The following is a 25,301-nucleotide window of genomic DNA, read 5'->3' as shown; positions in this document are numbered from 1 at the left end:
GATGTGCGCTCTGAGCAGACTGCGCAGTCTACAGGGTTGGGCCCATGCAACGAAAGTGGTTATTAACCTTTGGTTTTGCTTCCATCTGGGCCATTCTGAACCATGTTTACCTTCGGCCCTGTAAAGACTGTCCTTCTTAGAGAAACTGAGACCTCTGAGCTCAGTCTCCTGAGCCTAGACCCACATTACTGTCTGTCAGACATCCCTACCTGGACATCCTACAGGCACATCAAATTCAACATACAGTTATCTTTCTCCCCAAAGTCTTTCTTCTGTACTGCCTGCCTTGGTTAATCAGAGAACCATCTTAGACATCTTGCTTCTAGTTATGGGGTCCCCCCACCAACTCATACACACAAACACACACAATCAGTTGCCAGCTTTTATTCAAACAAATACTTAATGATTTCCTGAATACACTGCTTTGTCTCTATTTAGTGTCTATTTCAGTGGCTGACCTAGGGAGAACCTTACAAATACTGACCCAGGGAACCCTCACCACAATCTCTTACTTCAGGTCTTAATCATTTTTTATCTGGACTATTGCAGTGGACTGCTCCCTGGATTCTCTGCCCACTACCCACCTCTCTGCTGCTGCTGCTGCTGTAATATGTGTAAATCATTTCTCCAATTTAGCAGGCTTATGTTCAAAATCCTTCAGCATTGGAGGAAATGATACCAAATAGTATGATAGGACATTTCATTTTCTTCTTTAAGTTTTCCTGCATTTTCTATAATGCATATGTATAAGCTTAAAATAAAAAGTTGATTTTCTTTTAAAATTTCGACAGCTTATGAATATTTATTAAGTCACTTATTCACTCATACATCCAGCAAAAACAAGGCCATGCACCTCGCCCTGGACGCCCGTTGGGAGAATAAAGCCCAGCCCTCGAGCCTGGCCTCTTCTGAGGGAGCCACTGCCTTCCTGACCGCCCATCCCCTTCACTCACCCCCCACAGTGCAGCAACGCAGCAAGACTGATGACTTGCATTCCACTGAGTGCAACCTGGGGTTTGATACCCCATGTTTTCTCATCTCCTGTTTCTTTTGCCTGGAAGGTTCTCTCTTCATCTCTCTACCAGACAAACCCTCCTTTGCTTCCCAGTAGAGCTAGCATTGCTTCCTCTGGAAGCCTGAGCTCTCTAGGAAGCTGTCACACTCTGCTCACTGCTCCTGGAGAACACCCCTCTTACAGCACTTACCACAAAGTGGTTATAGGTTTACAGAACTGGGTCTGTGATGGACTGTGACCCCTCTGAGGTCTTAAACTGGGTCCCATCTGCCTTTGGGTGTCCAATCCACCCCTATAATATCTATCAACATTGCTGGAAGGTCATAGCTAAGTAGTGAATATTTGTTGGATGGATGGATAGATAAATAGATGGCTTTATGGATAGAGAAACAAACAAACAAACTGGCACAAACTGGCTTCCAGGAGTACCAGGTCAACAGAACAGATAGGAACCAACCAGCCAGGGAAGCACATTTTCACTAGAACTGGAATCAAGTGATTATGAACCACCAGCACCCTCAGGGGAAAAATAAAGTGAGATGAAGTAAATCAAACCACTTTAAAAAAATAGCATATAAAATAAAAATAACTAATGGAGTCTGGCATGTTTTTCTGTCCTGCCTGAAACTCATAAAAATGTCACACTTGACTTTGGAGCTGCTATTGGTAAATAGCTTGAACTGGATAGAAAACTGGGCTGGCATTTGAGCCCCTAAATTATAAGAGATTCCAGCAGTTGGGTTATTTTTATAATAGATACCGTCTAAGTAGCTTCAAATGTGTGTATATATAGTGTGTGTGCATGCGTGTGTGTGTGTGTGTGTGTGTGTGTGAGGAAGATCAGCCCTGAGCTAATATCCGATGCCCATCCTCCTCTTTTTGCTGAGGAAGATTGGCCCTGGGCTAACATCCGTGCCCATCTTCCTCTAGTTTATACCAGACGCTGCCACAGCATGGCTTGACAAGCGGTGCGTCGGTGCGCGTCTGGGATCCGAACCGTGAATCACGGACCGCCAAAGCAGATGGCACGCACTTAACTGCTGCGCCACCAGTCTGGCCCCTTCAAATGTCTACTTTAAAAATTTGAACCCATTTTCAAATGGGTTCAAGAAAAGGCATTTTTTTAATGATGGATAGTGTTATGGACTGAATTGTGACCCCAAAGTTCCTATGTTGAAGCCCTAACCCCCAATGTGACTGTATCTAAAGACAGTACCTTTAACGAGGTGATTAAGGTTAAATGAGGTCATAAGGGTGGGGCTCCACTCTAATAGGACTGATGTCCTTATAAGAAGAAGAAGAAGAGGGGCCGGCCCCGTGGCTTAGTGGTTAAGTGCACGCGCTCCGCTGCTGGCGGCCCGGGGTTCAGAGCCCGGGTGCGCACCGACACACCACTTCGCTGGCCATGCTGAGGCCGCGTCCCACATACAGCAACTAGAAGGATATGCAGCTATGACATACAACTATCTACTGGGGCTTTGGGGGAAAAAATAAATAAATAAATAAAATTTAAAAAAAAGAAGAAGAAGAAGAGACACCAAGAGTACATACACACAAAGGACACATGAGGACACAGTGAGAAGGCAGCCATCTGCAAGCCAGGAAGGAAGAGATGCCTCACCAGAAACCAACCCTGCCGGCACCTTGATCTTGGACTTCCAGCCTCCAGAACTGGGAGAAAACAAATTTCTGCTGTTTAAGCCCCCGAGTCTGCGGTATTCTATTGTGGCAGCCTGAGCAGACTAAGACAGTGTAAGGAAGCAGATATTAGGAAATGTACAGGATTGTCCTACTTGAGTAAGTCCCAGTTAGTTGCCTGAACTATAAAATAGAAAACCTGATGGGCTTCACTGCAGTGATCCTATGGTGACAGTCTAAAGACGTAGGTGAAAGACTTTGCAATGTATAACGTGTTATACCGAGTGTGCCTTTGCGTTTCCAGGGACAGGAACCTCCGTTTCTTGAGCGCCCACCATGTGTCACACACACTCCTCTCTCTGAAAGCCTGCTACCGTCCCCTGAGGGCGGTGCTTTCTAACCTTAGGAGCAAGGAAAAATGGTGTATTTTACAAAAAGAATCAATTATTGCTTACAAAGAGGTATAAAAAGTCTATAGAACTAAAGGAATAAGGAGGCAGCAATTGTTACAATAATTTAACTTCCCAAAGTTTATACTCAAACAATAGAACCCGTTTTTTACCATACCATTAGCATTTTACTTTACTACAGAAAGAAGGCCCATCCTCAGAGTAGATTGAACTCTGTTATAACTTGAATACCGGCATATATAAGCTGTGAACATCAGAGGGCTGACTAAGGCCTGAGAATGATCATTTGGACACAGAGTTTTGGAAACAAGACTAATTCTTTCCATAGACACTAAAAGGTTTCAAGCAAAAATATAGTAAAGCTCGTGTAAAATAAAAGGAGCCATGTAACTCTACTGGCCCACATAGTCTTAGAAAATATTTTATTTAAATATTTTATATCCTAAATTAATAAATTAATCATGGAAAATGTTAATTCAACAGAAAGTTATAGACTTGGCTACAACTTGAGTTTTATGTAAACTCCCTACTCTGCATCCCAAAATATTTATAGAAAGCAATATTTTAACTTTCCTTTAAATATTAAAAATGTGCAAGAGGAGAGGTAATCTAGGTAACATATTTACTAATACTTAACCATCCTCTGAACCTATGGGAAATAAAATACTTTGTTTTTATAAATTACTAATTATTTTCGTTTCAGGGTATGACTCTCTTTCTCATTAATAAAAAAGAAACGCCATCTAGGTATTTGAACAGGTATCTGAAGTTATGTCCATTTCACAGTGATGGAATAAAGTCCATTTAAAAAAATAAGAACAGGAGCCGGCCCGGTGGCACAAGCAGTTAAGTGCGCGTGCTCTGCTGCGGCAACCCGGGGTTCGCCGGTTCGGATCCCGGGCGCGCACCAACGCAACAGCTTGTCAAGCCATGCTGTGGCAGCGTCCCATATAAAGTGGAGGAAGATGGGCACGGATGTTAGCTTAGGGCCAGTCTTCCTCAGCAAAAACAGGAGGATTGGCAGATGTTAGCACAGGGCTGATCTCCTCACACACACAAAAAAATAATAAGAACGATTTATTTCTTCAAAATATATCATAATATATTTCTTGTAAGCTTTACAAAATATTAACTAACATATTAGTAGTTTAATATAGTCATAAAAGTTAGAAAAAGAAGTTGTAATAACCCAAGTGATTGAATCAGAGTCACTTTAAAGGTATCTCATTAGATATTAAAGATCGATAAAACTGTCAAGTTTTAACTATTTTTTATCATAAATAAAAATGGCTTTCTCATTTCTTTCTAAGAATGAGACCATTTCTGAACATTGTATATTAACACAAAAGTCTAATAAAGCTGAACCCTCAAGAAATGGCTTAGTACAGAAAGCAGTCTAATTTGTTAAGTTCTGTTCTTCCCTTTCATCCTCAATAAATGTTGGTATTTTTCACTCCAAAACATTTAGAATTCATCCTTGTGTTTTTCAAATGAGCTCTTCAGTCAAAAAGGATTAAAAATATAAAACCACCACAAAGAAAAGCCTACCATGAAACCATCTTTGTTTTTCAGGCTCATTTTTTTTTTCAAGCACTACCTGTTCACTGTGGAAAACTGCCCTACATACATGAAATGTAGTTTAGGCCATAAAACATCCTTTCATCTAAAGCCCAAGTCCCCCAGAGTTAAAGTCCCTTCTTGCTATGTCAGGCACTGTGTTGGGAGCTGTATACCTTCACAGGAGGGCTGTCAAAATCTGCCAACTCCAGTTCTCTTGGTAAAGGGAAAAGTCAGCATAGGCTGGCAAGGATGCCTGTGGAATGCCCTTTATATATTTCTCCAGCACTGTCTAATAATAAAACAAAAAGCATTTATGTGAGTTAATAAGTCCTCATTTAATATACCCTGGATGGGCTGAACTGTCAAGTACTCATGCCTTGTATTGCATCTTAGATAACGCCGGCTTGGCTTTGCTTACATTTATCTCCCACGGAGGAAGCCCTCCTGGATGTTTTAATAGGAAAAATGGGAGGAAGCTGGAAAAGGAATGAGTAATTTTAAAGAACTTTGGCAAAAAATTATGCCTGGGGGTACCGCCAGAGTTGGTGGTGATGGTAGATCTTTGGAAAGCCTGAAAACTCTGGTTTAGGAGAGAGACAGGAGCCAACACAACTTGCAAAAGTGGAGGCTGCTGAAAGGAAACAGGAAATAGGAAGCAGGAAGGAAATAGGAAGCCAGAACTGAAACTTACTGAAAGGAAAATTGTTCCTCTTGGGTGATTTTCTCATAATGGAGGGAGAGACGGAAGCAGGGATTCAGTTCTTATTCTAAAATCAAGAGTTCACTGTGCCCAACCAGCAAAATAAACATAGCCATTCTCACCTTTGTGCCAATTCCCAGCATAAGTCAATGGTGTTTACAATCAAGGCAGACAATAAATCTCCTCAGTCAGTAAACACTTGTTGATTTTTTACACTTCACTGGTTCTAAGGGAGCAGGTCATACCAGATATAGTCCTTTATAGTTGAGACGGACCATTGTTTGCTGTTTGATTTCCTGAAATACTCCTATTTTGAAGGTACTGTATGGTAGGTATTTTTGTAATATAAGTGAATTTGTAATATAAGTGAATCACATTTTGTTTAAGGGCTTTTCAAAATAAATATTTAGCACCCATTGAAACAAATGGAGACAGGGTTGTAACAAAATTAGGTTTTGGAATTGCTGCAAAAGTCTACCACAAAAACATTCATTGCAATATTCCTTATAAGACTAAAAAATCTAGAAGCCCTGAATGTTTCTCATGAAATGGAAAATCTACAAGCAACCTAAATGCCTAATAACTGAGCAATGACTAAATCATGGTACAGCCACACAATGTAGTATTCTTTATTCACCAAAAATCAATCATAAATTACAAATGGCAGCAAGGAATTATTTGCAATATGATATGAAGTAGGAATTATATGTAGATAATGTGTATACATGTGAACAGAGGACACAGAAAGAATTATCCCAAAATGAAAACTTCCTCTGGATGGGTTGGGAAGCTGTGCTTCATCGATGGAAAAGCAGGGAGGCAATGACAACAGGAAGAGGCTGAATTCCATAGTGAGTGCGGAGATACTATTCGCTCTCTGGCCTGGGATGAAGACTCTGTCCCCTCTTCCCACCAGTGAGGGGAGGCCCTGGGGGCAGGAAGAGGGGGAGGTGGGGCTGCGGGCTCTACCTTGTAGTAGTCATACAGCAGGCCAAGGGCAGCAGCACTGTCCTCGTCACCATTAATGCTCATCATCGCCTTCGTGGCCGCCGTCAGGGGATTCTCCAGATACGACTTCCAGGCTTCATCTTCACTGGTGTAGGCTCTTCGAGAATTGAATGGAGGGTCACTGGGCATCGGCACTAAGGCCACCAGTCGTTTATTACTGTGTAAGCAAGAGAAATGTGAGGTTCATTATCAAAGAAACATTCCTTTTCCCACTAAAAAAATGCACAATATGGTTAATTTGTACTTCCCCAGAATGGAGAAGGGAAGATTACAAATAAGTGACTGCCACATTGCATTTATAAAGCCACTGATTTATTTTTTCACCGCGTATGAGAAGTAATAATGAGCTTTAAAAGGTTGTATAAGTAGTGTAAGTTGGTCCTCTTCACACTGCTTTTCCACATCCAATCATTCTAAGAGCCAAATCATTTTATTTAATTATTCTGCATTAAAGAATATTAGAATATTCTGTGAGGGAGCAGGTTTCATTTAACTCACTGAGTTCTAATTATAAAAACATACAATATATTAAACATAATCAATACATTAATGATTATTAAAAACTATTTTATCTACAGTTGAAATTGCTAGCGAATTATAGACCAATCCGAGTCTCTTAATTAAAAAAGACAATATAAGCTACTTTGCAAACAAGATATATCACAGATATGCTGCACGGTAATGATACAAAGGAACAGTAATGAGATAGACTCTATATATGAATCCTGTGTTGCCACAGGATCCTACTATATTTAAATGATATGGAAGCTACAGGTTATAAAAATTTATCGTGGAGAGTGAGGAGTAAATCTGGAGAATTTTCAGTAGAAACAGAAAAGGGTTGGAGTCAATTATCAATCCTAACCAAGCCAAACTTGGGTAAAGCAGCAATTGACAAAAAAAAAAAGGCAATTTCTTAAGGAGGAAGTGATAATAATTCAGTCCTCATCAGCTCCCCAGGCTTGTTCATTGAAATGGAACCAAAATGGAACAATGATATTGTATTTTAATAACACCTATGTCCACTCATAGTAATATGACACATACGAGTGACAGGACTGGTGAAGGTAACACCTACACTAATCAATGGAAATTCAGCCACCAAGGGCCTTCTGATGGTCATTCAGTTCTAAAAGAGGTCCTGTTTTACTGACACTCCTCCAGGACCTTCCAATGGTAGATGGTCTCTCAGCTTACTCTGTGACAGAGAACTGATGTGAACTCTCAACAAAGACTATTGAAGGCCCTTCATGTGCTGGCATGGTGCCATACATTGGTATAAGGTCAGAAAATGACACTGACATTGCTAAGATATATTTGGGGATGGGGTAGGGGGGAATTCACATTTAGCAGAGTGGAATTCTAGGCTAGATGGTCTCCAGGTCCCTGATCTGAACTCTGTGCCTGTGGTTTGGTGGCACCGGTTGGGAAGAAGCAGCGAATAATGACCCAATTGCAAATGAATTGGATTAAAATGGTACAATCAAGTTTCTGGAAGTAAACGAGAAAAACTTGGGTGGAAAGGCTTACTAACCATTAGGCAGTATGGTGACATGGAGTAGCATAGGCCCTGGAAGTGTGTCCTAGTTCACCACTTTCAGTGGCAGAAACTGTCTGAGTTTTAGTTTCTTCACAACTTAAATAAGGATAACAATGCCCACCCTACTTACCTGACAATGTGATTGTGAGAATCAAATAAAATAATGGATAAAATAGAGTTCAGTAAACGGCACATGCTATACAAATGACATGTATTACTATCACTGCACAGTTCATTGTTTCTGTAAAGTTTGTGGGTATACCAATTTTTGGTAAAGTTGATTATAATTTAAAAGTGCTAAAGATAATCATTAATTAAAGGGAAACTGAAGTTGTTCATTTAGCAATATTCCATAAGTACTTATTGAGAGTCCAGTAGATGCCAGGCACATGTTAGTTGTTGAGGATACAGTGGCGAACAAGACACTGCCCTGTGGCTCATGTAGCTTGCGGTCCAGTGGGGAAGAGATAGTACCACTATTACAGGGGCAATAAATGTGAGAAAGGGAAATGGATGGTGTCATGAGAGTGTATGACAGAGGAGACTAACCTAATCAGGGGATCAAGGAGGAACCAAAGTTTCCACAAAGACCTGAAGGGTAGGTAGGAATGTGCTGGTCAATGTTGAAGTGAGCAGACGTGGGAAATATTTTTTATCGTGAAGAATAATTTGGTAATGCAGAATAACGGAATTTTTGACAAAAGGTGCACATTTGTATTCATTTTGGAGAGTCAGCTAGAGAAATTTATATATTCTGATCTAACAGTAAAATAGCATTTCTGTGTTGTACAAGTTACTAATCATGTAGGATAGGGGTTGATTTGGAGACAGATTTGTTGGTGGACTCCCAAGAGTTTATAAGGGGAAGAAATGAGGCCTCTGGGGAAGAGCAAGAAGGCAGAGGTGGCAGGCTCATGTTGCAGCAGGGCTACCACCGCCCCTTCCACAGCTGTTCAGTTGAGGCCACTCTGGGTGTCTGATCTGCAGCCTTCACTTAGAGGCTGAAATAGAGGATTCTAAACCCTAATTATTACTCATGAGGGCCCAGGCATCATGCACACTTCCGAAAATGCTCAGTCCTACAGGAAGGAATGAAGACTTTCATGTTATCTGCAGTGACCTTGCCATGAAAAAAGATGAGGATTTTATTCTCTTTCATGCCTGAAAGAAGCACATATTGCTGGTGGAGAGGGAGCGTTAAATGTAACACTGGCTAATTTCCAAAAGTGTAGCAGGAAGCGGTAGGCTGAAGAATAAGAGCCAATTCTGGATTTACACTAAGTGGCGTCCTGATTCACTGGAGAGATTTTCCCTTGAGTCTTCTGTCTTCAAGTCCCTACGCCCTCCTGCTGAGTCTCCTGGCTTGCTGACTTCATCTGTTCCCAGCACGAGTGTTCACTCCTAAATTTAAACTCATCAGCCTTTCCCCGGCGATGAAATGGTTGACGAATCCTTATGTGATCACTGGAAAGAAATATTCCGGGAAAGCACAACTTTACTAGCCATTTCTTTTCACATTTTTGATGGCCAAAGGAGCCTTTTATGCTCCTCCCTTTAGTTGCGTAATGACTTCGTTTTTTTCTTCGCAGATTATAATCTCTCCAGTACAGAGCAGTGTTGAATAAACCTTGGTTTAATAAAAACAGAATAATCTCTCTGGTACACTGAGCAAAAATGTAGAATTGTAAAGAGAGGAAATTTTCACAGAATAACTTTTACCAAAGTTTGGAACACTTTCTCAGACTGAGTTTCATTTCTCTTCTTTTGGAATGGCAGTTCTAATTCTGCTCTGGTCAACTTTTTAAATATCCTTTGTGTAGCTTTAGGTATTTTAGGTCCTGGGTGCCCTCCAACACAGACCTGTAAACAGCAACTATAAACGTGATCCCTGGTCCTTCTTTGGAGAAAAGTTTAGATTAGGACCTGAGCACTCACAGCAAGGCTAAGGCCTCGTTCCATCACACATACAGTAGTCCCCTGTTATCTGCAGTTTCACTTTCTGCAGTTTCAGTTACCCATGGTCAACCACGGTATAAAAATATTAAATGGAAAATTCCAGAAATAAACAATTCATAAGTACTATGAGCTGTCCTGAGTAGCATGATGAAATCTCATGCTCTGTCCCGCCCAGGAAGTGAATCATCCCTTTGTCCAGCATATCCACACTGTATACGCTACCAGCCCCTTAGTCACCGAGCAGCCATCTCAGCTACCAGATTGACTGCTGTGGTACAGGGTTCGGTGTAGGGTTTGGTACCATCTTTGGTTTCAGGCTGGGGGTCTTGGTACGTATCCCTCATGGATAAGATGGGCTACTGTATAACCGTTTTTTCTCTCGTTTGTCTTCTTTAATCCACTACTTCATTTTGCTGATGTTGGGGGGAAACTGAGAAATGAGTCATCAGCTGAAGTAGTGAAAAATGTGGAGCAGTTATGCCATTGAGATCAGAACTAACAAGTCAAGAAAAGCTCCAGATCACTCTGCCAGAGGCAACCTACCACCCCCCTGTGAGTATTAACAAGAGTCTAAAGCAGGGATGTTTTGCTGGGGAGAAATATATGCAACTGAGCACATAACGTCTTCATCTCCTAAAAATTTGTGTAGTAATAGTCAACAAATCCAGATGTATATCCATTTCACTTGGGACCACAAAATAAGAACTAGGACAGTAAAGTATTCACACAAATTATCACTTTCAATCCATTTCTCACCATCTATTTCTTTTATAACTCCTAGAAGGCCATTGGTTTTTGGTTTGGGGAGTTTTTGGGGGGTTTTGTTTTTTTGGGAGGGAAGTTGTCTTAATCCAGGTGGAAGGTGATTTGGGAGTTGAATAAAGCTCAGTTCTGTCAATTACTGAATTTAGATGAGTTACTTTCCTTCTTTGAGCTTCCATTTCTTTGTCTGTATCATGATATCAATCTCACAGAGTTGTTCTAAAGGAAAAACTCAGATGTTTACATATGAAGTGCCTGGCACATTACAGATCTTCAATAAATAAGAGTTAGAAGTATTACTTCCCTTTAGAACTGATTCCTAATGACCTCTGCTCAAAATCCAATAGACTGTTCTCAGTTCTTAATTTACTTGAATTTTCTTGGCCATTTACTTTTGTAAAATCTTGCCTTGCCTGGCTTCCAAGACACCTTACGAAGGTGGTTTTCTTCTGTAGCCAATCATCCTTTCCTAGTTTCCATTCTACTCAATTCTCTTCTTATTCCTCTAACTCTGCTCATTCCTTGGCCCTTTGCTGTACTCTTGCCATTGATGATTCATATGGCTTTCATTGATCCTTTACCTTAATGACTAACAGAGGTGTATCGCCTGAAAGCAAGTTCTGCACTTCTACTTAGATGTCCTGTTGTCAACTTAAACTCAATGAATCCAAAACTAAGCTAATTATGGTTTCTCAGTTGGGCGCTCCTACCCATCACCTGTCCCCGGTCATCTAGAGCCAAATCTTATGTACTGGTTTAAAATATAGATTCTGGAGCAAGACTGCCTGCATGCAAATCCTGGCTGCACCACTCACTAGCTATGTAACCCTGGACAAGTTAGTTAACCTTTCTGTGCATCAGTTTCCTCATCTGTAAAACTGAGATGTACCCTAAATGAGGTAGAATAATAATATCTACTCCCTAGTATTTTTGTTGGAATTAAATACTGACTGTAAAATCTGCATATGTGTTAGCTTCTATTATTTCTCTTTGTCCCTTATATAGAGTCAGTCACCACATTCATTAGCACAGCTTTAATCTTATCTCTTCATGCCTCCAATTAGCCTCTCTATCCTTCAACATTACCCTCTTAAATCCACATTGAAGCCTGTGGAACAATCTTCATAGAACATAATTTTCAAGAGTGTACAGATTCTTTACCACCTATAATATCAAGTCCAAAATCGTCCATCTGATATTTAAGATTCTCTATTATCAGGCCTCTACCTACTTCTCAAAATTTATTTCTTTCTATTTGCTTAATATAAGGAATTATGCCATTTCTCTGAAGTTCCCTAAAGATGCCCGTTCCTACTTTCATGTCTTTGCTCAGACTGTTCCTCTGCCTGAAATCCTCTTCTTTCTTTTATCTTAATTTGACTCTTATCAAAGTCTAGCTGCAACATCCCATCTTCCAGAAAATCTTCCCTGATTTTCCCTATTTTAGCCCTTAAGGGCGTGCCTTTACTAAGAACTCCTACAGAATGTATATTATTTACATGTATAATAATCTACTATTTAATTTTTACTATGAAAGCTTACTGACTATGCAAAGAAAACTGTCATTCAGCTGTCAGATCCACCAACTACACCAAGAAAGTGACATCCATTAAAGAAAAGACCCAGTAGTCCCCATACATAGTCCACTGCCTCTGTCCTGCAGCACTTTCCCTGACCCACCTTGGATTCCCAACCCACTTGGTTTTACTCAAAGATCTGGGAACACTTCTTCTCCACCTTTGTCGTCTGCTTTCTTCTAGAAGCACCAATCCCCACCCCATCCCTAATACACCTAGACACCTAGATCGGCCCTAGGCACTTACATCTTAAAAGGCATCTGATACAGAGCTTAAAAAATGTGTTAGATTATTTGTTTTGCAGAAAGTGACCCACAGGAGATGGACCTAGATTCAAATCCTGGCCCTGCCCCTTATCAGCCCTACTACATAAGACAAGTTATTTAACCTGTCTGGTCTCAGCTTTCTGATGTGTGAAGCAATTGTTGCATAAATTAAATGAAGTAATGTATATGATCCTCCTAGCAGAGCACCAGGCACATAGTGGCCCTCTAACTGGGCCACTATGAAGATTAGAGAAGAGCAAGATAAATCACGTCGGAAAGCCAAACATCTCATCTTCAGCCACCACCACACCCCACCTCAAATCCTTGCCTGTCCTCAGCTTTTCCTATCTCAGTTGGTGGCAACTCCATCCTTCCAGTTGCAATACTTATAATCATCCTTGATTCTTCATTTTCTTACATCCACTTCATTAGAAAATCCCATTGATTCTACCTTCAAAATATATCCAAAATCTGACCACTTTTCACCATTCCACTGCAAGCATCCTGGTCCAAGCCAGCATCATCTTGTACTCTGATAATTGCAATTGTCTCTGTGGTAGCCAGCCTCCCAATGATCCTTACCTCCTAGAATTCACACCCTGTGTAGTTCCCTCCCACAGTACCAGAGTTGGTTTATAGGACCAATAGCATATGGCAAAAGTGACAGTATGTCACTTCTAGAATTAGATAATCAAAGTCTGCAGCTTCTATCCTGGAGTTCTCTCTCTCTCTCTCTCTCTCTCTCTCTCATCTCTTGCTCTAGAGAAAGTAAACTGCCATAATGTGGTGAGGAACAGAAGCCTTGACAAACAGCCAGTGAGGACCGCCAACAATCACGTGAGTGAGCTTAGTGTATTCTCCAGTCAGAGTCAAGTCTTATCATCAGTTACAGCCCCAGATGACAACTTGACTGCAATCTTATGAGAGACCCTGAGCCAGAACCATCTAGCTAAGCTGCTCCCAGATTCCTGACCATCAGGAACTGCATGAAATAATAAATGTTTCTCTCCTGACACTCTCCTTGTCATTCATTCTGATCTTGCTGCACTGGTCACCATGTCTCCACCTTAGGGCCTTGGCTCCAGCTGTCTCATCTTACCGGAATGTTCTTCCCCCCAATACCCACGGCTAACTCTCTCAGCTCCTCTAAGCTATTGTCCAAATCACACCACAATGAGACTTACCCTGACTGCCCTATTTAATGCAGCGACCTGCCTCCACCCGCCCTGGAACTTCCAGTTCTTATAAAACTTTCAGCCTCCTTTACCCAGCTCTCTACTCTTACCTTCTTCCCTAGAAGTCACAATCTTCTAACATACAATATAGCTTACTTACTTATTATGGTCAGTGTTCATTGTCTGTCTACCCACATGAAAATGTCCACTCCACAAGAGCTGGGATTCCTTGTTTTGCTCGTGAATACACCATAAGCACTTTGAATCGTGCCTGCCATATATTTGGTACTCAGTTAACATTTGTTGAATGAGTGAATAAAAGTTCAGTTGAGGAATTGAGGTATAAATTGGGGTTTCAAGTACTATGAAGGAAATAGGGGAACTATATTTTTCATAAAATTAATTTATAGCATATTTGTAAAGTTGGTGGTGAGCTATAAAGTGCTACACAAATGTAAGTAGCCTTAATTTTAGAAACCATAATTGTAAATTTAATAAGCATCGATCCTATTTGAACTATCTTTCTCTCACCTCCTAATTCTCACCTTCAAATTAAACAAAATGAGGATTCATTCTTCTATCCTCCTTAAAGGTGGATAGCACTTTCCACCTTTAAGGTAGTGGTTTCCTACAGCACTCGGAAACCAAGCATATTTACATGCAGACGACAGGCAAGACAACCGGGAGACTGAATTCCAATCAGCAAAGGTCTGATCGTCATGACCCTTTCTCCCACCTGTTGTCCATCATTCCCAACACTGACTTGAGCTGGGGGCAAAAGAATTTTTTCACCCAGGACAAGGCATTTCCCTTTCATTAAAAAGAAGTGAAGCTTTTATATAATTCTCAGGATTTCATGCTACATCCTCTGCCTCAATCCTCTCCCTCTGCCCCATCTTCCCTCTCTCTCTCTCTCTCTCTTTCTGTCACACACACACACACACACACAGCCTTTATCTTGAGACTGTATGAATTCTATTCTCCGAATAGAATGTGTCATCTTATACTCTGAGTCTTCAGCGCTTGGAGTTGAGTCTTCATCCACTTCAATTTCGTGTAGCTAATTTACGGTAGCTGATCACTGACATACAACCACTTCAGCTTCTGACAAAAAAAAAATGACCATATTCAGACACTAAACTTAAGAGCAAAGTTTCAAGAATTAACACTTATTCTTTCTTTTGGAATCTTGGCATTTTTTTCCATTAACAGAATAAGACTTTCAAATGGAAACTAATGAACCAATCATCCTAACCAGGGTTAATGTCACAATTTAAATGCCAACAATGTTAGTCATTTCACTGCTGGCTACATTCAGTAATACCCCTCCTTTTGGTGCTTGCTAGAGGCAAATCACAAGAGATAACAGATACTTTCCATGTTAGAACAAGGACTGAAACTTATTAGGAAGTTTCTACACTGAGCACTTGTTCTTAATGACTCTAACCTCTTGGCCTTGACCTAATCTGTATAAGATTCAAGGGAAATGAAATGAATCTACAGCCTGGGGTGAAACTGATAATCTTTACATTAAAGTGGCTATGTTTGAGAAAGAGAGGATTCAATTAATTCAGTGAAAATATTATGATGCCCTCCACTACATAAAATGCATAGTTTTTAAAAATAATGAACTGAAAAACAAAACTTACGTCTATTGAAATTAAGATAGTTCCATTTTAGATATACTAATTGCAAAATATACTGATTCACTGGTTGAGGCGTAATCTCTCTCTCTCTCTCTCTAATTGGTGCCCAATCTTTGCTCGTGCGCTAAGCATGCTCTTGGTCCACTTAGTAAGTAATCGGGGACTGAGAGAATTAGGAATATAATTAAAACGCTGCAGGAAAGGCACATCATCAAGGAATAGAAACAACCATAGGAAGCAAGATATCAGAATGGAAAGTGGAAGGAAGAGGACAAGAAAGGAATTAAAAAATGCAGAAAATATGCAGAAATCGTAATCTCTGAAATAACTAAAATTGGTTAATATGAGTGTGTGTATGTGAATCAAAATCCGAAATGCTACCAGTGATTACAGGTGAATTTTTATTTGCTTCTTTCTACTTTTTCCCTTTTCAAATAGTCTGCAACGATAATAAGTCACACATTCTTATTGAGCACCTACCACATGCCAGAGAGTGTTCTAAGCCCCCGACATGGCTTAATGCATTTATTCCTTACAAAAACCTTACAGTCAGGCATGGCAAACGGGCCCGTTACATAGATGGAGACATTGACCTGAGCGTGTTAAGTCACTTGCCCAGGGTCCCATAGCAGTCGGCTTAGACCAGGGTTGCATCCCACAGCCTGAGCTCTTCAGCATCCCTCTCTGTTTCAGATTCTTGACTACACTATATTTTCAAAATCAGAAAAAAAAGTTACTTGAAAAGGGGGAACTAGGAAACAGATTGTATACAAAAGACCAATATGACAGGGGATTTCTTACATGGAAGTAAATGAGATGATGCCCAAATTCAGAGTTCTAGAGAAATTGTGCAAAGGGGCAGTCTATAAGCTCCTTGAAAACAAAGACAATGGGTTTAAATTATTTGTAGAATTCCAAGGCACTGAAACATCCTGCAGGGTACATACCAGGCAGGCAACACAAGTAAATTGTGTTGGGGTAGGGTAGCAACTACTCCTCATTCCTCTTTAGTTTGCCATAGCTAGAGGCTATCAGTTTTTAAATGTCCTGTGGAAAAATATTAAATAATTCACAAGATAGAAATATAAATTAAATAATTAAAAAATATTGGAAACATTAGATAGCGACCAAAAATATAATTTTTACAGGAAAGAATCATTTAAAAACCAAATACACTTAAAAAATTTAAAAAAGAATCAAGTTCTTTGGAGGAACTTATGCTCAAATTTCTAGCAAAAAAACAAAATACAAAAGCCTCTTAAACGCTTCAGGACAGACTTCCATCTCAAGATCATTTCATGTGTTTACTTCTTTCTCAAAGATTCCCTTAAGTGAGGGAAATAATAATGTGTATAGTCAAGGTGGAAACAGAAATTTTCTGCAATGCTAGAAGATAAAAAGCAGAAGAGATTGGAATAGAGGAGAAACCAAGTTAAGAAGGCTGCATCCCAGCTCTGGTGCAGGAGAGGTTAATGCACCAGTGAGCACTGGTTTTCCCGCTGAGCCTGGAAAACTCTAACTCAGTGCCTATGACCATGCCAGTCCCAGTAAAGTGCACCCAGAGGAACTAGCTACAGCATTCACTTCTTAATTACAGAAGGAATCAGCCTTTGGGAGGCCCTATGACTAGAGAGAGAAATAACTTAGTAAAATGCCTAGAGTAACTTTAAACTACCAAAAGGAAACCAAGGAAAAAATTCAGCCTAAAACAAAGGAAAAATCTTCCAAAATGTCCAACCCCCAGCTTGCCTGCTTGGACTGCACTTGTGCATAAGCAGAAGAATCTTCCAAGTACTCTCAGCACCTGTGGCCACTCCTTACACTTAAGAAAACAGCTCACCCTGGCAAGAATGAACTCCACTCTGCCAACAAACCCTGTCAGCTCTGAAAGGTGATGAGCAACACTTCGTTTTTAATAGAACTAAGAATCAACAGATATTTAAGGAAATCTAACAAGAATGAAAGAGAAGCCCCAAGATGAACAAAACAGCTTATTGATGAGGAAAATAATTAATGTTGGATACAGAAAATAATGTTAAAAAGAAGATATGGCATCTAGAAGGCAAGTACAGGCTACTATGAAAAAGAAACAATCACCAAACAAGATACATAATTTCTGAAATAAAAACAAAATTTTGTATGAGGGTTTAACAGAAAAGAGAAAAAAAAGACTTGATCTGGGAGATCCAAGAAAGGGATTTTTCCAGTTTTTAAAGAAAAAAAGGAATTATGAGACAAAGTTAAAAGGCATGCAGAATAGACTCAGGGGTGTAATATTCAACTAACAAGAGTTACAGAAGAAAAGAATGAAAGGATGAAAGGAAAAAATAATCAAAGAAATAATAGAAGAAAATGTCCTCCAGCAGAAAAAAAACTTGGGTCTTGAGAATGAAAGGCTGAAAGGATAATAAAAAGAAATACATCTATTCACATCCTGGTGAAATTTCTATGTTAAAAATCAAGTGGAAAATGCTACAAACACTTGAAAAAAACTAAGCAACTTTCAACAAAACAAGAAACAGCCAGCCAGTAAACATCTCATCTACATCACTAAATGCTGCAAGACAAGAGAAAAGGGATTGGTACATGGAATTCTAAACACAGCAAAAGATCAATTAGCGTGATGAGAAAACAAAGACATGTTTCCATATGAGATGATGGATGTTAACTAAACCTATCATGGTAATCATTTCACACATATGTAAATCAAACCATCATGCTGTGCACCTTAAACTTATACAGTGATGTATGTCAATTATTTCTCAATAAAACTGGAAAAAAATGTAAATTAAAAAAAATCAAGATATGTCTGATCATGAAAGGATTCAAAAACTATTCTACTCATCCCTTTTGAAAGAATTATTCCTCAAGTCAAAGTGAAAAAAGAGATTTATGGATAGGGAAGAAAAGTGATACAGAAATCAGAGTATCAAATAAACCAGTAAAATGTTAAATTAATTGTAACCAGTTTCTGATCATGGAAATTAAATTTATACCACTAAGAAAGGATTCTTAAAGATAATACCAAACTAGAATGAAATATCAGAGAGGTGATAGAGCAGTTCTTTAACAAGTATTTTACAGTTTGGTTTGTATAGAGGAAAAGTAAAGGATAAAGATTAATTCCTGGTATTGATAGAAAATAAAATTTTAAATATGTTTATTAAAAATGCAATGGTAACAATTACTGGAACAAAGATAGGATATAGAAATTTTAGAGCAGCAATTCTCATAGTATAGTCTGCCAACACTTAGAGGTCACTTAGATACTTTCAGGGGTCTGTGAGGTCAAAACTATTTTCATAATAATATTAAGCCATTATTTGCCTTTTCACTATATTGACATTTGCACTGATGGTACAAAACTAATGGTGGGTAAAAGTTCTGGTTCCTGACATGAATCAAGGCAGTGACATAAAACAGTACCTGAGTCATTGTATTCTTATCGACATACATTAACAATAAAAACAAAACAAGCAAACAAACAAAAAAAGGAATGCTAGTTTCACTTGAGAATGTCCTTGATGAAGCAGTATAAAATATTAATTTTATTAATCTCAAACTGTGGGTACACATCTTTTTAATATTTTGTGTGACAAAGTGCGTAGTACATATAAAGCACGTCTACTGCATACCGAAGAACAATGATTGCCTTGAGGAAATGCACTTGTGCAATTGTTTGAACTGAAACTGAACTAGCTGCTTTTTTCATAGAACTCCACTTTCACATGAAAGAATGACAGACCGACAAACTACGTATTCAGACTTGGGTGTTGGGCCGACATTTTCTCAAATATAAACCAAGTGTGAGTCTATCACTTCAAGAAAAACAACTGACAGTATTTGCAGTCAATAATAAAATTCAAGCTTTCATTTATATTTGAAAACTTGCATCCACTACTATTCACAACTTAAGTATGAACTTAAAAATTTTCTGATGAGATCAATAGAAGTATTAATGGATTTTTTTTTTTTTTTTTTGCTAATGTATCAAGAAACATGTTAACATTTGGAAGATCTCAATAACTCAGTTCATCAATATTTCCAAATACCAATGCATGACATTACAAAATCATGCACAGGTAAAAGATACATTCAAAGTACAAGACAGACCTAGAGATTTAATGTTAACGGAGTACAGAAAGTATGATTTCAGTTTCCACATTGAAATGAACCTTTAAGAAACTATCACTTGTTGAATTTTGGTGGAGTATCAAAGGATATTTAGAATTATCTGAAAAGGCTATGAAAATACATTTTCATTTTCCAACAACTATGAGCAGAAGCAGGATTTTTTCCATATACTTCAACCAAAATAATATTTGCAACAGACTGAAGGAAGCAGTTATGAGAATCCAGTAGTCATCTATTAAGCTAGACATTAAAGAGAATTGCAACAGTGTAAAACAATACTACTATTCTCACTAAATTCTTTTGTTTTAGGAAAAATAGTTATTTTCTTTGTTAACATCAAAATGATTAGAGGACAAGCTGCTGGAAGACACATATGCTATTGGCTAATTTGTAGTGCTTTGTAGACACACAAGCACTCTTCTATTTGAGGATAAAGTGAAAATTATATGCATCTTTGCGCAAAAGGTTCCCTCCTCCACCCACACCTCCTACCGTTAATTTCTCCCTCAGTTCATTGAACAAACCTTTATTGAGGTCCTATTGTGCAACAGGCAACGCTCTACGTACAAGGGACACAGTGGTAACCAAGGGAGACAAAGTTTCTGCTATTTGTTCATTCACTCATTCATTCATTCAACTAATCTTATCACCAGACCCTCCTCTAGAAGCTAACAAAAATCTCATCCCAGTGCTCATACTTTGAGGCCCTCTTTTCGTAATAGGCTCTGATCCTTAGATAAAGCGGTCCAGGTTTAAAGATGTAATAGAAAATTGCATCATGGAAGGCATATAGTTCCATATACTGGAGGCACTTCTACTTACAAACCTTGGAAATCAAGATAACATTGATTCAACAGGCTTAATTGACTGCCTACTATGGGCTGGTATTTCTCTGAGTATTCGGATACAATGACAAAAAAGACAGACCTGATGTCTCCCCTGGTGAAGCTCTTACAGATGAATACACAATTCAGATGTGACAAAGTATTAATGAAGAAAACACACAAGGTGCTATGAGAGAATATGTCCTGGGGATCTAGTGGTGGTCATGAACACCTCATGTTCCCCCAACTACAGAAAACATAATTGATCAAGAGTCCTGCTTCCGGCTCTGAAATCTATCATGACGTTTGTGTGAAGGCCACACTTCCTCATGGGCTACTTCTAGCCACAGATTGAGCATGGCAGGACTAGTAAGCCAGGAAATAGGTTAGAGACCTAACAAATGTTATACAAGGAAGTAATGGGAAAGTCCACACTAAACACATTGATTACACAAGATGTCCCTTCTATGAAACAAAATAGGGCCATTAAATGGGCCTTACTATATGACAAACTTGATCTAAAACAAAATGCTGGAAATAATAAAAACCAGCTAAACTTTGGTTTGCCTTAGAAACTAGATGGGCTTTTGAGAACACTATCAGGAAAAGAAGAATCAATTACTTATTTTTCCTCTTCTGGACAATGATCAAAAGCATTCAGTTATTCCTCTGGCCTTAGATCTGTGCTTGAAGTTTAAAATACTCAATTTAAAAATTGTATATATTGGGGCTGGCCCCGTGGCATAGTGGTTAAGTGCCCTTGCTCCGCTGCTGGCAGCCCGGGGTCGGATCCTGGGTGCGCACCCACGCACCGCTTGTCAGGCCATGCTGTGGCAGCGTCCCATATAAAGTGGAGGAAGGGAGGCACAGATGTTAGCCCAGGGCCAGTCTTCCTCAGCAAAAAGAGGAGGATTGGCATGGATGTTAGCTCAGGGCTGATCTTCCTCACACACACAAAAAAAATTTAGCAAAAAAAATTGCATATATTATGTGAATGTACATGAATATGCATATGTATACATACATATATCTTTATATATACATACTTAGGTTGGGGTGGGGTGTGTATGATGTGGGTGAAGGGGAGTAGTGTGGGAGAGAAGAGGCAAGAACAGGAAAGGGAGGAAGACACAAAAAACACACTGTGTATAATATGATCACATTTATGCCTTTATATAAATTATCTGTGTGTGCAAAATTATATACATGTAAAAAATTTTTACAAGGAAGAAGGAAGAAAGGAAAGAAGGAAGAGAGAAAGGGATGGAGGGAAGAAAGAAGGAAGGTGATTGAAAGACTTTCTCTTCCAATAAATGATGTTGGGGCATGTAGTTAAGGTGTTTTACTTTATTTGTGTGTTTGTTTAGTTGGACACTTACTTGAGATCATTACAATAAATTCCTGACATTTTTTGTGTGTGTGTGCTGAGGAAGATTCACCCTGAGCTCACATCTGTGCCAATCTTCCTCTATTTTGTATGTGGGTCACTGCCACAGCATGGCTGCTGACAAGTAGTGTAGGTCATGCCCAGGAACCAAACCTGGGCCGCCAAAGTGGAGTGTGCTAAACTTAACCACTAGGTCATGGGGCTTGCCCCACCAACAATTTTTTGGATAAGTTTAGTATCCAATCACACACACACAGAATAGGAGAATATGTAGATGGACCTTCAATTTGCTCTCAGATTTGGAAGAATTTGTTAAGCATAGAATAACGGAAGAATCTATGAAGGAAAAATAGATAACTTTGACCACTTAACCACTAAAAATGTGTAGGGATTTCAAGTTAAAGATATCAGAGAGAGGCTGTATTACAAACTCTCTCTCCCATAAAACCTAACAAGAATGGACAAAAAGCAGCTTGTGTGTGTGTCTGTGTGTGTACGTGTGTGTATCTCAAAAATTTACCAACTGCACGGCAAAGATGCACAACCCCATGTCATACAGTTCAACAGATGGTGTTAAAGAGAAGAAACAGAAGATTCTGCTACCAATGTGCCTCACCAGAGCAGTACAGGAGACAGAAGTTAAATCAACAAATTATGGAGCATTCTCCCTAATATCTCCCCAATCAGAGAGAAGCCGAAAGACAAGTAAATAACAGCTTGGGAATACCCTCTGAGGTAAGTCATTACCTCTACCATCAGACTTTAGCAGAGATGAAAAAACTTGAGGTCTTTCTAGTCTGGGAGGAAAGAGAAGAAGTGCAGAATGATCTCAACCATGTATAGGTAACTGTCATTGGCTAAGAGTGAATCGTTCTGTATTGAAGCGACATTGATTAGTGCATAGAAGGATAATATGTTGTATTGTGTAACTAGCAGGGAGGCACTGGCAGAAATATCTAAGATAAGGACCAAGAGTTGGCAGAATGGTTACGTTCTTGTGATCGAACACAGAGGAGAGACCAGAAGCCAGGTGGAGCTCCACCAAGTGAAGAGGAGATTCTGTGTGGGCACCATTCCTGGGTGCCCTAGCAACGGGCCCCCTTCCCCATATTAATGGTTTTATAACGGGAAAAGTCACATTGTAGGTATAATAAGTGAAAATTGAGAGCAGGGCTATAATGTGACATGGGTGTCTCCACCTTGTGGGAGGTTGTGCAAGACAGATCAGAAAGGGCGTGGTATACCATGGACAAAGCACAAAATCACAGAGGACGAGCCTGTATTATGAACAAAGAGGACCACGTTGAGCCTGGAAGCTCTAGAACTTCTAGGACCCTGCAGACACATCGATGCTCCTGCTGGCCATGGGACAGGGTCAGCGTGAAGAAGCATAGCAAGGTGTTGGTGAATCCGAGTTGCCTTGCCTCTTCTATCTGGTATCACTGCTATGTAAAAATGTGCAGCTCTATTTCCCAGCCTCAGTCACATCAAGTGGATGCTAGCCAAACTGGTGCTAAGCCTGTTAGAAAGAGAGTGGGGGTTGCAAGAAGCAGTCTTCCAGGAGTGTAGCTGCTTAATGGCAATGCTTGTGAAGCTTGTGTCAGACTACTTTAAGTCTAGAGAAAAGACAAATGCCAGTGTTGTACTCTTTATATTATTTGACCCTCTGTGAAAACCTTGTCTTATCTGCCTTGTCTCTGAGGAAAGTGAGCATTTTAAAAAATTACGTAGACTCTCCAAAAAATGTTAGAATACTGCTCGATAAAAGTGTCCTGCAGAGCTAGTCAAATACAGCAAGCAGCCTGATTTCTTTGACAGAAAGAGGCCATGGGAGTGACAGTCAGCACAGCCCTTTGTCCCAGCGGCTTTTGTGATGTGTTGGGGTTACTGTGGCAGCTGTCTGGATGCTTTCCCTGCTCTCTTTGTTGTCCTGAGAACTCTGGTCCAGCTACAGGGGTTAGGTTGAGTGGAAAAAGGAGCTAGCACTAAATATCCCCAGCAGTGAAGAGGAGCTTAGCAAACTGAAAACAATGTAGTAGACAAATGCAATAAAACTCTTTGAAGGAGGGAAAACTGGGGAAGGGGCAGGGAGAAGACTGATGAAAGCTCCAGATGAAGTTTCGCGACAACTTTCCACTGCTAACGATTAATGACGGGGCCCATACTCTCAGGCACCTTTTTCTTTTAACCCTAGTGACTGATGAGAGTGAGAATGGAAATGAGATGTGAACAACCAAGGTGACAGTCTCCAGCAGAAGCAGAGGCCCCAGGACTTCGTGACCAAGTAGGGGACTGACCTAAAACCCAAAGACACCCCACACACACAGGAAGAGGACGCTGTCCTACAGATGTGGAGTGAACTTGATACAGATCATTTAACCAAGTCACTCATAGGCTACGCAGGGCCAAGCTGAGCCTTTTCACCCTGCCACATCTTCAAACGTCCAGGCCTCAAGCTGGCCTTGAAAGGGCATGCAAAGAGGTCTCAGATGGAGGAAAGACAGAAAGAAACAATTCATTTTGACTATATCACAACAATAGAAGGTTTGAACAGAACATGTCAAGCATGAACAAGTCAAATAGAAATGGCGTAGCAATAGGGCAAAAAATACAACAGGAGATCAAACAAATAATGAAAGAACAGAGCATGCATAAGAAAATTGAATTAACCCCCTCTAAAAAACAATAAAATGCCCAGAAATTGCTTTATATTATAAAACATAATGAGAACATGAATTCAATAAAACAAAAGTGCAAAGCTGACGGCACAAAAGAATTAGGTAAAAAGAGAAATTGCACAGCTAGGAAAACAGAAGACCAAAACAATAGCATTAGTAGAAAAAATAATACCAAGAGAACTGAAAATGGAATTAATGAAGGAGGAAAGGCTTGAGATGATCACAGTGAACGGAGAAGAGAAAGAGAGAAAGTAGAGTCATTAGGTAAGAGATAATCAGAGACAAAGAGGAACAAATATGAAGATAATAAATGTCCCAGAAGTAGAACACTGGATGAAGAAAAGAAAACCAATATTCATAGTACCAAGATAGTTCTAATTAAATATGGCAGGTTGAACACATTATCTGAAACCTCATTAAAATGGTAGTCAAACAGGTCAAAGGATTGGGAGAGGAGACAAAAGTCTATTAGAGATATCAATTAAATAAGAGGAGATGTAACTTAGAAGAGTGGCAACTGGCCCAGCACAGTGGAGTAATATGAAGCTGAAATGCATGCAGAGGGCCATGCAAGAAGGAAGTCAAACAGTACCACAGAATATGAAAGGCTGAGGAACTGGAAGCATTAGGAACATCGGAATGTGGCAGTGTGTGGAGTGGCTGAAGGCAGAATTGGTTAAAAGTATATAAAAGAATAAACACCCCTTTCCCCAGATCTCTTTTCCCACCCCAAATAGCTGAGCATCTACCTCTCCCACATCCCAGCATGGATGGAAGGTTAATTCTTTGGTAATAGTTAACCCAAAAAGCCCTGAGTTGGAGAGTATCAAGCACAGTTAGGAGAAAGTAGAGCCCTTGACTGAAAACAGAGGAACTGAATGAAAGGACCACAAACAAACCATGAGACTCCTCCCACTTCACCAGTTTCCAAAATCCTATCCCTGTACTTATAACCAGAAGGTCCTTCTCTGAAGACAATCACCAGCCCCAAAGAAAAGGCTCACTGCCTGATCACTATCCAGAGA

The 25,301-nt window shown here is 39.7% G+C and overlaps 1 protein-coding gene across 5 annotated transcripts in view; it reads right to left on the bottom strand.

The window, feature by feature from the left end:
* GRHL2 (grainyhead like transcription factor 2) overlaps window positions 1–25,301 on the bottom strand; it is a 157,810-nt gene that overhangs the window by 108,019 nt on the left and 24,490 nt on the right. For all 5 annotated transcript variants that reach the window (XM_058564731.1, XM_058564733.1, XM_058564732.1 and 2 more), the window contains one exon: window positions 6,293–6,488. In XM_058564731.1, the coding sequence (XP_058420714.1) occupies window positions 6,293–6,488 (196 nt within the window). The remainder of the gene's footprint in view (window positions 1–6,292; window positions 6,489–25,301) is intronic.

The sequence above is a fragment of the Diceros bicornis genome, chromosome 21, assembly GCF_020826845.1.
Source record: "Diceros bicornis minor isolate mBicDic1 chromosome 21, mDicBic1.mat.cur, whole genome shotgun sequence".
Taxonomy (NCBI): domain Eukaryota; kingdom Metazoa; phylum Chordata; class Mammalia; order Perissodactyla; family Rhinocerotidae; genus Diceros; species Diceros bicornis.
This window is presented reverse-complemented; position numbering and strand designations above follow the sequence as displayed.